The sequence below is a fragment of the Adiantum capillus-veneris genome, chromosome 11, assembly GCF_014529385.1.
Source record: "Adiantum capillus-veneris isolate H3 chromosome 11, ASM1452938v2, whole genome shotgun sequence".
NCBI lineage: Eukaryota > Viridiplantae > Streptophyta > Polypodiopsida > Polypodiales > Pteridaceae > Adiantum > Adiantum capillus-veneris.
In genome coordinates, this window is record NC_140941.1 from 138,750,330 (window position 1) to 138,767,906 (window position 17,577).

A 17,577-nucleotide genomic window follows, 5' to 3' on the forward strand; every position below is an offset into this window, starting at 1 on the left:
GCTATACTCATCGACAACGAAGATCTTCCCATGTACTTAAAGTAGCAAGGGACTTTTAGGTCTCCCCTCTATGATCTCAAAAGGTGTTCATTAGAAAGTCTGCAGAGGTTGCTGCCCCTTTGCATATCTCGACACAGAAAGAAAGGGACTCCTTCCTGGTGGGGACCCACAGAGGTGATTGCCTTTCAGACATTGAAAGAGAAATTGACTACAGGACCATGTTTTGACTTTGCCGGATTTGCAGAAGTCATTCGAAGTATATTGTGATACTTGTGGTCGTAGTCAGGGTGCGGTCTTGGTGCAAGAAGGCCATGTCATTGCCTATGAGAGCCGATTGTTTTCAAGGCCGGAATTGACAACACAGATATATGAAAAAGAGCTTTTGCCGGTTATCCATGCTCTTACTCAGTGGCGACATTACCTACTCGGAGCCGATTTTACGGTCTTCACAGATCACCACAGTTCACGCTACTTCTTGTCAGAGAAGCAGCTATCGGAAAAGCAGATGCGGTGGCCAAACATCTTGTCACAGTTTCACTTCGAGATTGTCCATGCGCAGGGACAGAAGAACTTGGTGGTAGATGCTTTGTCCCGGAAGCCGTTATTTCTGGCTATTTCCGCGATACACCATAGAAGCTTCAAGGATATGGTCGATCAGTATGCCATAGACACAGATTTTGCATATATATTCAGTCGAATACAGTATGGGTAGATAGTAGCGGGATATTCCATTCGGGATGGCTACTTGATGAAGAAAACGATGTTGTGCGTTACACAGTCGTTGAGGAAAAAGGTTTTAACCGAATGTCACTGTCCACCATTTATGGGTCACCGCGGCATTGATACCACCTTGAAAGGTGTGGAGAAATACTTCTTTTGACCGTGACTCAAGAAGGATGTGAACCATTTTGTACGCGGTTGCTTGGTATGCCAAAAGGTCAAGTTTGAAAGGCATAAAGTACAGGGATTGTTACAGCCTTTACCTATACCCACCCGCCCCTGGCAAAGTATTGCAATGGATTTCATTTTTGATCTCCCGAAGACTCAGAGTGGGTACGATGGTATTTGGACTGTTATTGACAGATTTAGCAAGCAAGCTCATTTCATTCCAGTGAAGAAAACAGTCAAGCCGGATCACTTAGTGAGACTGTTCATTGCCCAGTCTCACTTAGTGAGACTTAATGAACAGTCTCACTTAGTGAGACTGTTCATTGCCCAGATATTCAGATTACATGGCATGCTTGAGACAATTGTCTCTGACAGAGATCTCCGATTCACGAGTTTGTTTTGGAAGGCTATTTAGGAGAACATTGGCACGCGGTTGCAGTTCTCGTCATCTTTCCACCCGCAAACAGATGAGCAATTGGAGATTGCAAATTCAGTGGTACTGGATTTATTGAAGTCTTACATTTTGGATTAGAAGACTCAATGGGAAAAGTATTTGCCCTCGGTGGAATTTGCCTACAATAACATGATACACTCTTCAACGGGGAAGGCGCCATTTGAGATTATTGAAGGTGCTCCGAAGGTTCCACCCTTCTTAGGCACGAAAGATAAGATTTTTGAAGTCGACCAGTATACGAGGGACTTGGACACAACTTTTGCCAAGGTGCGGAAGGCTTTACAGAAATCTCACGAAAGACACAAAAGGGCAGCAGATTGACATCGTTGTGATTTGAAATTAAAGGAGAACGATTGGGTGCTCTTACGTTTTGAGAAGGCACGCCTAAGAAAGAAAAAGGGAAAGGACGGATTTTTCCAAAGCTTAGCATATACTATGGATCTTTCCAGATAAAAGAAAAGACAAATGATGTCTCCTTTAGACTAAAGCTGCCCAATACATGGAGGATTCACAATGCTTTTCATGTGAGTCTCCTTAAGCCTTTTACAGGCGATGTGCCCGATGATGGGGAGCCAGATGAGCAATCCGAAGTGGAGGAAAGCGAGGAGATACTCGTTCCAGAACAGATACTGGCACATAAAGATAGAAAGATAAAAGGTAAAGTGATAAGGCGGTTCTTGGTTAAATTCGAGAACTATTCCCGCATTGGATGCGAAGTGGATGGAGAAGGAGGACCTGGGAGATACTCTTTAGATTGTGAACTTTATCTTGAAGCATTCGGTTTAGCATAGTCTACTCCGATAGAGCCCCCATTTCAGCATGGGCGAATCTAGTGCAGTGGGTATGCAAAAGAGGGGAGTCACTCCACTCCTTTGTCGACAGATTGCCCTGATACCTTGATTTGATATAAAGTCACTGATGTCCCTTTGGTTTTCAGGGATACTGCTGAGCTGACAGTATTCTGGTGTATTCTCGATAATGAAAATGATACTGGTTGATTTATACTTGACTTGTTTGAGTGCAGGAAATGATAGACAAAATAACTGCAACATTTCGGTCTGATAAATCTCTATAGACATGATTGCAATAAGGATTAGTCAATCAGGCATCTGAGAGGTCCCAACTGGATCTAGATGCGATTGCTAAATACGTTGCCGATTAATCACGGTCGGAGATTTGATTGTTGAATGTGATTTGTCATGTGACGTCCTGTGATGTCATGTTTAGTGATGTGACTGTCGATTGGTACACGTGCTAAGTGCGTTGTTCCTAGTGCGTCAATACTAATAGTCAATGTCTGCTAAGATAGTTTATGGCCTCTGTCTGTTTTGCAGGCGTAATCGAGGGCGATTACAATGCTTTCAAGAGGGGGGTATGTCACAAATTAGTGACGTGGCATGCCCAGATACACCGGATACATTCTCAACAGGCAGACAGTTTAATGTAGACGAGATGTTTGGGGAGCATTTAATTTATGCTTGACACCTCCAAGCGACAGAGGCTGCGGTTTGGGGAGCGTTTGGTTGTATCAGTCCTATGAGCTCATGGCCCCCTTTTTAGTTTATTTGCGGAGGGAGTGACGAGGTAGCGTTGAGTATCTTTATACCGCAGACCGTCTATCTTGGGGGAGTGCTTAGCGGCGTTGTGTCTTGTAACTTGCATATGTGAGCATTTGGGATGCATTGTGATGTGCCAACCTTTGAATATCCCTGGAATATCAAGAGCTCAGATTTGGAATGAGAAACTGATTGTCCCTTGGAATGAACCTTGGAGATTTTTTTTGAGCTAACTTGAGTTGTTTTGCAGATATAGGATAATCGTGGATGATTACTCTTCTTTCAAGAAGGGGGGATGCCACAAACTGCTGACATGTCAAGCCACTGACGACTTGAGCCGACTTGCAGATCCCAGTCGAGGGGCCTAAACCCTAAGAGTAGAAGCAGCAGAAGAAGTTTTACCAACTTGCAAAGCCTTGCCAAGTGGCGATTTTTAAAGAAGTTCCCACCAACTTATGGGACCTTGTTCGATGGGGCCCAAGTCCCTAGGACTTAAAAAACATTAAAATAAAAAGGTACTTAGCGTAAAGAAAATGACATAAGGGCTCTACGGACAGTTCCCACAATTCACGCTAACAGGCTATATGGATTTCCACATTCTACGCTGATTGATAACGTGGCAATGTACAGATTTCTGCGTGCTGTGCTGATTGTGGCTGGCGTGGAAGATGGTACGAACAACCTACTAGTGAAGGAGTACGAGCGGAAGTGCGACGCGAGAGAGAGTGCGAGAAGAAGAGCACGACGATATGGTGAACTCGCTCTACTGTAATGTGTAGAGCATAGTGAGTTCTTATTAGGTTTTTACAAAAGAATATGTGTACATACCTGGCAGCCCGCCCACTTACCTGGGCGACCACATTGGGCTTTATACCCCAACAACCTCCCACTTAAAGTCCAATGTGGTACTTTAAGTGTGAGAGAAGCTACTATACAAGCTAATATACAAGAGATGTAGAGAAGTGATGTACTACCCTACACCTAACTGCTTGCGAAAATGCGCAAAGCTCTCTGAGGGAAGTCCTTTTGTAAGTAGATCAGCAGGATTTTTTGTGGTGTGAACTTTGACAAGCTGAAGTTGCTTATCCTCGAGCATTTCCCTGATGAAATGATACTTCACATCCACATGCTTTGTCTTTGAGTGATAAACTGGATTGCGAGCCAAGTGTATAGCACTTTGACTATCACAATATAACACAGGCATCTCTTCTTTGATTCCCAAGTCTGTTACTAGTCGATTAAGCCAAATTGATTCTTTGCATGCCTCTGATGCTGCAACATATTCAGCCTCTGTAGTAGACTAAGTAACACAATCTTGTAATCTAGAACGCCATGATACTGCTCCACCAGCCAATGTAAAGACATACCCTGACGTAGACCTTCGGTTGTCTAAGTCACCTGCATAATCTGAGTCTGTAAAACCCTTTACACTTAGCTCCTGACTCCCATAGCATATACGCATACTCTTTGTAGCTTTCAAGTATCTCAATATTCCTTTCAGTGCCTCCCAATGTTTCTTGCCTGGGTTTGACATGTATCGACTTACTACTCCCACTGCAAATGCAATGTCTGGGCGAGTAGCAATCATTGCATACATCAAACTACCCACTGCAGACGCATATGGAATCTTATCCATTTCAGTTTGTTCTTCCTCAGACACATGACAATCTTGTTTGCTAAGTTTCACATATGGTGGCAATGGAACACTCAATGCCTTTCCCTTCTCCATATTGAAACGTTGCAAAACCTTGTCAATATACTCTGTTTGAGATAACCAAATCAACTTCTTTGATCTGTCTCTCTCAATGCGCATACCAAGTATATGACTTGCCTCACCCATGTCTTTCATGTCAAACGATTTTGCCATCTTTGACTTCAAAGCTGAAATTTCTTCCAAGTGCTTGCCAGCAATCAACATGTCATCCACATACAAAATAAGGATCAGCCAACTGCCATCCTTAGCCTTCTTTGTATATAGACAGTGATCGAACTCACTACGTTTGTAGCCTTGAGAAAGCATAAACTTGTGGAATTTATGGTACCATGCCCTCGGTGATTGTTTTAAGCCATAAAGACTCTTTAACAACTGGCATACCCAATCTTCCTTGCCTTTCTCAACAAACCCTTCTGGCTGCTGCATGTAAATTTCCACATCTAAATCACCATGCAAGAACGCTGTCTTGACATCCATTTGGTGCAACACCAAATCTAATATGGCAACCAATGCAAGAAAGCATCTCAATGTAGTCATCTTGACCACCGGAGAGAAGACTTCATCAAAGTCAATGCCTTGTTCTTGCTTAAAGCCCTTGGCAACAAGCCTTGCTTTGTACTTTGGCTGACTATCATGAGCGGTGATCTTATACCTGTAAACCCATTTACAAGGTTGAGCCTTTTTGCCCTGTGGTAATTTAACTAGCTTCCATGTCTTGTTTTTATGCAGAGCTGTCATCTCTGACTGCATGGCCAATTGCCAATTCCCGGAGTCCTTCATTTGCACTGCTTCCTTGTAACATGAAGGCTCATTGCAATCAGTCAACATGACATAGTTCATAGATGGAACAAACCTATCAGGAGGTCGCGTGACACGTCCAGATCTACGCACAATAGGTGGCTCAGGCTCAGCCACAACCTGTGGTTCCACTCTATCCTGTCCTTGCTCCTCTTGAGCCCTGACATTTTGTCTTGCACGTGCAGGTCCATCTTCTTGGAAGACAACTCTTCTAATCTCCTCAACCCTCTCTGGTTTAGAATGATATTTGGATTCATTAAAGTGAACATCATTGCTGCGGACAACCTTTCTGGATTCGGGATCCCAAAGTCTGTACCCCATCTCACCAGAATTACCATAGCCTAGAAAGATGCACTTTCTACTCTTTGGCTCAAGTTTGTTCCTAAATTCCTTTGGAACGTGAGTATATGCCTCACAGCCAAAGACTCTGAGATGCTTGTATGAGGGCATTTTGCCTGACCATACCATCTGGCACTGAATCCTTCTGCAAAACCTTGCTAGGAGATCTATTTACAAGATGAACAGCTGTTGATACAGCTTCAGCCCAAAACCCATTTGGCAGCTGTGCATTAGACAACATACTTCTGACCTTCTCTTGTATGGTCCTATTCATCCTCTCAGCAACACCATTTTGAGGAGGATTGTAAGGAGCAGTAAGTTCACGTTTTATACCTTTTGACTCACAAAAGTCCTGAAAGGCCTTTGAAACATACTCTCCACCATTGTCAGTGCGTAAGCATTTAAGCTTCTTGCCACTCTGATTCTCCACAAGTGTCACAAACGTTTTGAAAACACTAAACGCTTCATCCTTGTGCTTGAGAAAGTAAACCCATACTTTCCTCGAGTAATCATCTATAAATGTCATAAAGTAAGAAGCTCCCCCTAGAGATAGGTTAGGCATAGGTCCACACAAATCACTATGAACAAGTGCCAACTGTGTATCTCTTCTACTACTTCTATGCTTATGTGGCTGCTGCGTTTGCTTACCATACAGACAATGTTCACAGAATTCAAAATCATTAAATGAAAAGCCAGGCAAATAACCAGAACGAGACAAGATTTCCATTCCCTTCTTGGACATATGTCCTAAGCGGCTATGCCACAAAGAAACGTTCGGCTACTCGGTTACATTGATTACATTTTTAGAGACATTTGATACATAGATCATGTAAAGTCCTCCAGACTTTACTCCATGTGCTACTGTCATAGAACCCTTGGATATCTTCCACTTGTTCTGTCCAAAAGTGGTGACGTAGCCAGCATCATCAAGTAAACCTGTGCTGATCAAGCTCTTTGTAATTGCGGGAACATGTCTCACATTCTTCAGCGTGAAAGAAGAGCCATTCTGAAACTTCAATTGTACATCTCCAACACCTAAGATCTCACATGTCTGCCCATTTCCTAGCCGAACATGATCTTTAGTGGTCACATAAGAGGTAAACCACTCCTTGTTTGGAGACACATGAAGTGATGCCCCTGAGTCTATAATCTAGTCACTCAGTGCATTTCCATCAGATGCTGTAAGAAGAGCTGAGTCCATTGTATTCTTCAAGAAGTAGATGTCTCCTGACACTAGATTGTCATCCTCTGCAACAGTGTTTGTCACATTTATTTCTTGAATCTTCACTGAGGACTTGTTCTTCTCACCATGGTCTTCAGCTTTCTCTTTGTCTTTTTCTGCTTTCCATTCTCTGCAGTCTCTTTTCATGTGACCCTTCTTGCCACAATGGTAGCATTCTATGTCACTCTTGCCTTTAGCACTGCGAGACTTGCTACGAGATTGATTCCTCTTTCCACCTTTGTACTTTTCTTTGGTCCTTCCCCTGACAACTAAGGCTGTTCCTTTGCCTTTGTCCATTGTCTTTCTATTGGTTTCTTCAGTAAGCAGACTTCCTTCTACACCTGCTATGTTCAAACCATCTGGAGGTGCAGAATTACTCAAAGCTGTGCGAAAAGTGTCCCAACTTTCCGGCAATGTGATCAACAGGAACATAGCTCTAACAGGTTCATCAAACTTGACACCTTGAGCTGACAACTGGCTATAGATTGTGTTGAATTCATTCAGATGATTGGACATAGGTGTCCCTTCTTTCATCTTCAAGTCAACAAGCTTCTTAAGCCAGTATACCTGTGAAGCTGCACTCTGCTTCTCATAAAGATCACTCAGCTTTAACCATGCTTGATAAGCCGACATCTCGTCTGCTACATTGAAGTAAACGCTTTCTGCCAAAGTCAGCATAATGGTAGAAAGTGCCAATTCATCCATTTCGCTCCATTCATCTTCGTCCATATCTTCTGGTTTTATCCCCTTGAGCTTTATAGGTTTTATCTGCTTCTTTTGTACCAACATGTGCCAAATTTGCTGCTTCCACAATGGGAAATTGGTTCCATCTAGCTTCTTGATATTGTAAAGAGCAGTGTCCTGTGATCCAGCCATAGCTACGCTTCACAGTAGTTTACTTTCCTGGGAAAAATTCGGTAGAGTTTCCCTTGTAAACTGACCTCTGAACCAATATCAACCTGTCAAATGAACCAAGAAAGCTTCAGATTCTGCATAAATTTCGGCAGAGTCTCCTTTGTAAAATGGCTCTGGTGTACTCAAAAACAGACCAAAAACAGCTCAAAAAACACTGTCTCTCTGACACTGTAAGCTGTGGGTAAACTTGTCCTGCACATGTACTATCTCTGATTGTCCTGTCACTGTCCTGTGAGCATAGACTGCGACAATGTCTCAACAGCAGTAAAGCAAAGATGCAATCCCAACTGTCTAACTCTCAGTCAATACATCCTAGTTGCCTATCTAAGGGTGCTTGAGGGATCACTCCAAGACCTGTATCACCGAAAGGATCTCAACATTCGAGAATCCCCCAGCTCAATAAAACCTCACTCGACCCTCAACAAAGGCTGCAGTAAATCTGACAGTACATAGACTTCCCACAAAGTCATACATCCACAAATTTCCCACTGTATGCTCTAACCGCTGCGGCGGTTGTTTGCTGCGTGACTCACAGCCAGCAAACCCTCAACAGACATACATCATCTCTGACAATACATCCCATGTGGAAGTACCTGCAATGTCAGGATGAAATCTGGAATATCAAGCAGCAAACACAAGCTACCTGATGAACTAGTGGATGTCGCCTACAGTCTGTGTAGATGCGCCCGTGTCGTATGTGACACGCCTCCAAGAACTGTGAGCCGTCCTTCGATGTGTAGACAGCCACAAATCAACACTCTGGGAGTGTCGATATCCTCAGCACCTGCAGTCGTAGGCCGAAAACCCCAAATTTGCAGAGTCGGATCTGCACCCGTCGAGACCACGTAGTCCAAAATGGCCTGCGCAGACCTTTGTCGAAGCCGAACGGTGGCCGAGATGACCTCAGAATGAAATTCTGAGAACACCGATCCCTTCGGGCTTTCCCACAGGATTTGGGGCCGTGTCTTCGCCTATCGAATTTCACTCCAATATGAGCTGGTGACTCTAGCCTCCTGCAGTGTTGCCCCGAGCCTCGATTTGAGCTCTGATACCAGTTGAAGGAGTACGAGCGGAAGTGCAACGCGAGAGAGAGTGCGAGAAGAAGAGCACGACGATATGGTGAACTCGCTCTACTGTAATGTGTAGAGCATAGTGAGTTCTTATTAGGTTTTTACAAAAGAATATGTGTACATACCTGGCGGCCCGTCCACTTACTTGGGCGACCACATTGGGCTTTATACCCCAACAACTAGCACTAGCTTTTGGGAGTTTAAGTGCTTTTAGACCAGATGCTTTTCATGTACTGCTTTACCAAGGCCAAGGGCCCTTAAATATGTGCCATGGGCTCATCCTGTGGCACGCTTCGGCGTCGGAGTGCAGAGGACAGTACCGGCTTGTATTGTATTGCAGCAATATAAAGAAATACCGAAAGGGGCGCCAAGGTTTGGGGCCAGTGCTCTCTTGGGGTGGAACTCCGCCACTCCCCGTCTCGTGTGTCGTGCACTCTTTGAGTTCAATTCAGTTGTTTTGAAGTGTTTAAAGTTGTCTCGTCTGTTCTTTTTCGTTGCCACGTGGTGCCCCTCCCGTTACATGGATTTCTATAAGCGAGACACAACGTTCACCACGATATGCAACATCAGACTTTGGACCATGTGGTAGGCTCGATGTGCCCACATTCTGGGCTCATAGTCCTCCCCTAGGCTCATAGTCCTCCACTACGTCCAGTTTGACAGCCATCTGGATAGAGTTGCTGCATACTCTTTGCAGTCAGTGGGATTCTTCAGTCGGCTCCTCCAAGGCAGCGGAGCAGTGTCGATGCGTCTTTCTTCACACATGGGCACAGTCGTCAACTCTTTTTCGTCGGGATCAGGGCCACATCACATGGCATTATGCACCCCCATAATGGTTCATTTTACATTCATCGTACATACCACCTTGATGTTTAGCCTACACATTGTCACTCCACTTTTGTACTTCCTCTGGGTAATTGGCCACTGAGCATCTCTTATATACACAGAATACAACCCCTGAGAGAGAGAGAGAGAGAGAGAGAGAGAGAGAGAGAGAGAGAGAGAAATGAAATGTTATATTAACGTCTTCAAAAGGCCAAAGTGACCTATGAGACCAGAAAGTTACAATGTGGTGGATCTGATACAAAGTCAGAGTCAAAGTAACATGATGACAACAATGACAAAAATGAAATGACAAATGCCACAATAAAATACTATAGAATCCTAAACTACTAGGTGTGAACAGCAGCTAGCTGGGATATCTAGATCACAAGAGATCCAGCATCGGTCGCTGGCGGATCTCATCAATCTCCTTCATGGTCAGTAGTCTGACCGGGCGTCGTGCATGTCGAGCCAAAGTGATCCGAATCCTCTGATGCAGCCTCCGTCGATGCTGTGTAGTCCTCCGCAGTCGTGGGCGTCTGGATCTTCCAAGCTCAGTCGCTCGGTCGATCAGTGTGCCTCTGGTGTGAGACGACAAGCTCTGCTGTGGTAGTAACTCCTCCGGGTGTCCAGTGACAGCTCTAAAGAAATCTGTGATCTGTCTCTGGGACTGACTAGCCTCTCCTCTCATCAGGCTCTCTCTGTGTCTGCGTAGCTCGAGCAAAAACAAGCCCAAGCATCTCTGATCCTCGTACTGCATGACTCTGGAGAATGGTCCAAAGCCCTCTCTGAACAAGCAATGGAAGCGTCCTCGTATCTGATAGTAGACGGGGTAGTGGCATGTGTAGTGCAACTCTGTCTCAGGCTCGATGTCACACAGGGGGCATGTCCTGGCCTCTGCTGGTACTCTGCTGTATCTCCCAGTCTCGAACCGCAGCTGGTGTGAAGATGTACGTATTTGGCCGATAGCACATCGTATCCTATGAGACAAGTGGGTGTCCATGTATCTCGGCCTCGTCACAAAGCCATCAACCGTAAGCTGGAGGAGATGCTCTCTGTAGAAAGCCATCTTCGTGCCCAGCTCCTGTGCTGGCTGTATCCATGTCCTCCTGGTGTCTAGCTGAGTCAAGTCCTGGCAGATGAGCCTGTGATCTCGGACTGTGTAAGAGTCAGAGAGGGTGCATCCAGTGAGTACTGGAAGGGAGGCAATCTGTCTATGCTGAACCCATGCGCCTGAAACCATGATGTCATCTCCCCATACCAGCATGCTGTGTCTCCCTGCATGGCTAACTGTCGAGAGGACTCAAGTGCAAGGCGAGCATATCTGTCTCTGGGAAGTTCCCACATGCGGTGTATGAAGGAGACCGATCTGGTGAGCGCCTCCACCACTAGTGGGGGGGAAGCTAGCTCTGCTCGAACAATAGCACGTGGTACTGAGGCCTTGGCTCTAATGAGCCGCGAGATCATAGAGACCAGAGGCTTCTCCATGTCCCCCCATCCATCATTGCGGCCTGTCCTCCCGTGATGATCTAATGAAGGTCCCCAGATCTCAGCTCCATAAAGTAATGCAGAAGCCACCAGAGTGTCAAAGAGCCAGAGCTTCGTCCTAGGCTCCTAAAACTGAACCTGTGAACACATCCTTTCCAATCTACCCAATGCTGCATGGGCTCTAGTCAGTCTAGTCTCTGCTGCCCTCCTCAATGAAAATGTTGGCCCACTAAAAACCACTCCGAGGTAAGTGTACGCATCTGTATACTCCACAGTCGCCTGGCCGTATGTGAATGCTGGTGCTGACCTCCTGATCCACTGTGGGGTGGTATTAAATACCATGACCTTGGTTTTACCAAGGTTGACGGACAAACCACTTTCTTGAGCAAACCTATTCAAAGCATCCAAGTGACGTTGCATCCCCTCCGAAGAGTCCGAGATCAACACAATATCATCAGCATATAACAATAATGGAATCCCTGTCCCTGCCATCTGTGCACCTCTATCACCATCTCTCTCAATGTAGTCAGAAACCTCATCCACATACATACCAAATAGAGTAGGAGAGAGCGGACTGCCCTACTTCACCCCAATAGTGGAGTGAATCGGGGTGGATAGACCCTCTGAGGTGCGTACCTGCCCCACTACTGACTTGTATAATGCCATGACCCCCCATATGAGCTCTGTGGGTACTCCCATCTGCTGTAATCTACGCATCAATCTAGCTCTAGGCACCGTGTCAAAAGCTTTGCGGAAATCCACAAAGCTACAATAGATCCGTTTCCCACGCGATCTACCCTCCTCAATGATGGCTCAGAGTGTCAAGATATGGTCAAGAGTAGAAAAACCCCTCCTGAACCCTGCTTGCCCGGCTGCGCGTATCCCCTCCCTCTCTGCCCATCTACTCAGCTGCTGCTCAAGAATGGATGCGTACAACCGTGCCAATGTGTGTCCAATCATGATAGTGCGATAATTCCCAGGTTCCATAGGGTCTCCCGACTTGAAGATAGGTACAATAGTAGATAGGCTCCAAGTATCAAGCAAGCCCTCACACATGGCATGGTTAAACATCACTGCTAGAAGCTCTGCTAGTAGATCTCTGGCATGTGTGAAATGCTCAGCCACTAAACCATCATGATCATAAGCTCTCCGAGTCCTCATCCTGTCAATGGTCTTCCTCACCATCTCTGCGGTGAAAAAAGCACATGTGTGTGGGCATGGATCGGGGGGGTCGGGAAGGGGGGGTTGCTCAGGAACTGTGTACAGAGATGATGCGTACTGGCCCCAGTCCTCTGTAGAAGTGATGGCGGGGGGGGGGGGAGAGTGCTCCTGAAAGAGCCGCCATGCCTCACGTGAATCCTGACTCAAGAACAGCTGATATAGATCCTGCTCTAGCCGAGCCAAAAATGCCCTCTTCTTCCGCCGCACTAGGCGCCGGAAGTCAGTCTGTGACTGTCTGTGAGTGATGTCCCCCAAAAGCACCTCCCTCTGAAGTCTAGCTCTAGTGTCCCGGCATTCCTCATCATACCAACTGTTTTGGGGCATGCTCCCCGAACGGCGTCTCTGCTCAGGCTGGGTATGTGGGTATGCCTCTGCTGCTGCATCATGTAGTGTCTGTGTCAATATAGTAGTAAGCTCCTCCAGAGGTCGCCCTGGCTCCTCTGTGCATAGGCGTCTGTAGATCCCATCTATGTATACAGAGTCTGTCTCCCGCGTGAAGGTGTAGCGAGTAGGGGCTGCTGTCCGTAGCCTGTGTGCTACACTAAACTGAAAGGAGATGGTCATTGATACAAGAGCATGATCCACTGCCACACCAACAGGTCTGGGTCCAATCGTGAGATCCTGCATACTAGAGATGAGGCTCGGCTGTGCCATGACATAGTCCACTGTGCTGGCTCCATGTCTGTGTGGAAAGCATGTAAAACCCCCTGAGGCGGGAAATCTCTCTAGGCCATTCAAGATGGCCAATCCATGTGCAGTCCCCATGTCTATCAAGTGTCGTCCATACTCAGTGTGTTCTCCATCTTGTGATACTCTGGATAGGCCTGTCTCTGCAGCATCCAGCTCTCTCAGCATCTCCTCTGAAGTATCATAAAATACTGTCTGATGATGGGCAGTCCTAGCATTGAAATCTCCTAGAATGATGATGTCACCATCTCTAGAGAACTCCCATATGTCATCATCCAAAATAGAGAAAGGGGACTGTCCTCTGGGTGGTGTATATACTGACGTGCTCGGGGGAAAGTAGCAAATAGCAATGTAAAGATATCTGTCTGTCTCTGCTCTCAGCCTCACCCACATGTACCTAGCTTGCTCATCTCTGCGGGCTATATGTATCAATGGCTGCAACTCCTCCCTGAATAACACTGCCACTCCTCCTGATCCCTGCCCTCTGCGCTCTGATCGTGTCTCCTGTCTATAGGTAGTCTCCCATCTGTATCCACTGATGTGAGGCATAGACTGCCCATGGGCCTGATGTGTCTCAGAGTAGAAGACGATGTCTCTTCCCCTGAAACTATCCTCAAAGGCGCCCACATCAAGTCGCATAGATCCATTACAATTCCACGTGGCAACTTTGAGGGTGGTCCCACGGGTCTCGCACCGTCATGTGGAGTGCCGCTCTACAATCACAACCCGGCCATCTGTGTAGAAGGCCGTCTTTCCCTTCTCCCTTGCCCCTTGAATCTCTGGCATTACCTCTCTCATATGCGCAAGCTGTGTGAGAGTGAGGTCATCTCCAAGGAATATGCCCATTTTCTTTAGTGTAGGACGCTTCTTCAAGAAGTCCTTCTTTGCCTCCATGGATGGGAAACGGATGATTAGAGCTCTCCCTTTTGAAGTCTCCCCATTGCCTTGTGTCTTCTTCCCCACCCTCCATGCCTTTGTATGAGTAGCCTCACTACCCATCATGCGGAGTAGTTCTTCAACTTCCCCTTCCACATCATCTCGGTCTTTTAAACTGGTTACTCTTATATGCAAAGCTCTAGTTTTCCTGTGTTGTTCTTCCTCTAGAGTCATGTTGATGAGTGAAGGAGTGGGGACAGATGTGGTTTCTTTCCCCTTGCCTTTCTTAGTGACTTCTATCCACTTCTCAGCCTCATCCGCCTTCTTTTGCGTCTTCGTGATCGCATCCATCCACGAAGACGTCTTTACCATCTTTTGTTTCTCCTCCTCTTTGATCATCCGTACTTGCTCTTTGATGACCTTCATTTCCTCTACTACCGACGGCTGGAATTCCCCCTCCTCTAGTCCACTGCTCGCTCTATCGGCAAGTTCTCGCTTGAGAGCTGAGACCTCTTCTTTAAGTGATTTGGAGTCCGCCTTAATTGCTTGTAGCTCTGCGTGCAGGTCCTCTTTCTCTTTCTTCCACTGCGCGCCTTCGTTGAGAAACATTTGAAGAAGGTTGGCCTTCTCCTTCCACCATCCCTCCATATCGGCTTTCCAGTCTTTCATCTCCCTCTCCATTTGTGTAATCCGCTTGTTTGTGAGCACAAAAGTTGCCTTCGGATGGGGCTTACATACCGGCGAAGTAGTCATTACGTCCATCAAAAATCAACAGTACAATCTGCACTTCTGCCAAGTCAAACCCCCTATGTCCACATCACACATACATCCCTGTCCCACATGATGCATACATAAGTGTTCCCCATATCAATCATACATTTTTTATTTTCTGCAATTTCTTGCAATTTTCTGCAATTTCCTGTCAATGCTGCAAAGTATTTAAATCCTGAGATTCTGAGCTTTCCCTGCAGGAAATCTGAAAATCTGACAATGTTTGCACTGTAATGCACCTGCGGGTTTTGGGGGGGGGGGGGGGGGGGGGGGGGGGGGCGTGGGGTGCAGTTCAGATGATAGTAATCCCGTGTGGTGGGGGGTTGGGGGTGGTGGTGCACTGTCACAACAGGGGGGGAGGGCGCAGTCCAGCTGAACAGCAAGGTGCAGCCCAGGTGGCGCGCAGGCAGCAGCCATATGTCCGGCTAGTGTGAACCGACCCTGCTTGTGAACGCACCCTTAGTTGAAGGGAGGTTAAGAAGGGCAGTTAAGAAGTCCTATAAATAGGATTGAGGTCTCATTTGTGAGCCATCTTGTGTACACTGTAATAAGTTATAACCACACTTGGACTTAAGGCCCTTGGCAGCCCTACCCACACACCCGCTTGGTGTGGGATTGGTGGTATGGGACACCAACCCTTGAGGTAGAGGCTAGCCCATCGGCTACAGGCTCCCAAGCATATGAATACTCTCTGAGGGATGGCTACATATGGAAGCATGCTAAATGAAGGCTTTGTTCAATCTACTCTAGTGTAAGCATTCTTTTATCCTATATGCTTGTGAAGAGTGTAATCTCTTATTTGGAAGACAATTGTGAGCAGATGGAGGAACATGTGGGCACTTGAGAGAGTGAATAGAAGGAATGAGCGACTTGGAGAATCGACATCAACATTCACTTGTTTGCAAATGTTGAATTTTTCACTTTCATCGGTATGCAAGTCTGGCATTGTATTACTCATGGTACCATGCACAATTCTCCCATAAATAAAGAGAAGTTTTGAGGGAGCGGCTGGCCGTTCCGGTTCATTGTGTGCCTTGTTTCATTTTAGCTTTGGCTTTAAAGTATACAAATGTTGGTCCTCTTAGTGTCCAAAACGAGAGAGAGAGAGAGAGAGAGAGAGAGAGAGAGAGAGAGAGAGAGAGAGAGAGAGGCCATTGGTTGTGCAGGTTACATTGGAAGTGAAGGGAGAAACCCAACTAATTAACCTAGCAGACAAGCTTCGGGACAATGGGATCGCTCACAAATTATGGATAGAGCAGCCAGAAAATTTCCCTACATGTCTGGCTACCAAACCTTATCCAAAATCAGAAGTTGCTCAATATTTCAAAAAGCTGAAGCTTTGTAAATGATGTCATTCTTCAGCTCTGTGCTTTGTGATTTCTCTATTCTTCATGTTAGGGAGCATTTAAATCAAGATTTTGCACGAAAGCACGTCTGTATGAGGCTGACAGATAAAATTGTTTAGTTTCAAGATACTCTCTATCTTGGAATTCCTGGAGCTGAAAACCGAAGGAAAATTAAAGCACCTCAATCACAATTGATGGTTGTTTATGGAGATGCATTAGGAATGTGAGGACGGAACTAGTTCCTTGGAATGCAGGAGGTTGAAAGGTACCGAATGTTTGCTACGCTCTCTGTTTGTCAGTGAACGACTGTGCGCAGGGGTTTCTGTGTAGAGCCGTGCCTTCAAGTTTGAGCCCCAACCCTCATTAGTACGTTCCTTAGATGATGACATTTACCAAAAAATAAGACTCTTATTCACACTGCGTAAAGAGTGCATACCATATCAACCAAAACTATGTAAACCTCTAGCTTACAGAAGTGACTTGCCGTATGGATGAGCATTCTAGACATATTAGTTTGAATTGGAATTATGAGTGTTGTGCATCAAATGTCGTAGGCACAACAGCCCCTTCTGTACAGAGAAAAGAATGACCTATACAATTTAAATTGACATACTGATGTCTATGGTTGTAGGAAATTCAACATTTTATGCACATGCTATTGTTGACAATATGAAGCAATGTAACAATATGGGGATGAGGAGAGTCATTTCTTGGAAGGAAAGGTGAGGTGGGGTGGGGGAGGGGGAGGGTTTGGCTCACTTGAGGGCTGAAACGTGGAGTGCATATGTATCAAAAGACTACAAGAGGACAAAAAAATGCACCAACATCCTCCTTTCTGTTCATGTTAGAGATAATTATGATTTCCTCATTATGATGTATATTTGTTGCAATTGTCAAAAGGATCTGTGTTAAGTTTTGACAAGTAAACATCGATCCCGATCAGTACCCTGTTTTGATCTTCAAGTTCTGTTTACATTTTCACACGTCATTCATTCAAATATAAAGACGTAGTCTTGGCTATGGCATGCTGTGAACACTCTCTTTTCTTTTCTGAGTATGGCTGGTTGGTATGTTGAACACATTCTATTCAAAGTCTGCGTTACATGCCATTATGGTCTAGCCAGCCGCCTGGTGGCATATTGCTTGAAAGGGTAGCCTTCTTGTCGCTATTCCCTCTCAATGTGGAAAACTGGATCTGATTAAGGTAATCATGCTTAACAACAAGCAGCCACCCGGTCGGCTTGGCTACTGTCTTTCACCTCCTTCCCCATGAGCTGTTGACCAGTGTTTTCTCCATAATCATTGGAGCACATGGTGACTTGCAAACTGAACATGAGGGCTACAGAGCAGTATTGTGCGCTTCATCGGAATTCTCTGTTGTTTTCTGATCGAAGTACTTTGTTATCTTCT

The 17,577-nt window shown here is 45.8% G+C and overlaps 1 protein-coding gene across 1 annotated transcript in view; it reads left to right on the forward strand.

The window, feature by feature from the left end:
• LOC147448105 (Peptidyl-tRNA hydrolase II (PTH2) family protein) overlaps nt 1-16,416 on the forward strand; it is a 60,851-nt gene extending 44,435 nt beyond the window's left edge. Inside the window, exon 2 of the mRNA XM_086523968.1 lies at nt 15,988-16,416. Within this exon, the coding sequence (XP_086380094.1) occupies nt 15,988-16,170 (183 nt within the window). The 3' untranslated portion in view covers nt 16,171-16,416. The remainder of the gene's footprint in view (nt 1-15,987) is intronic.
• The last annotated feature ends 1,161 nt before the right edge of the window (nt 16,417-17,577 follow it).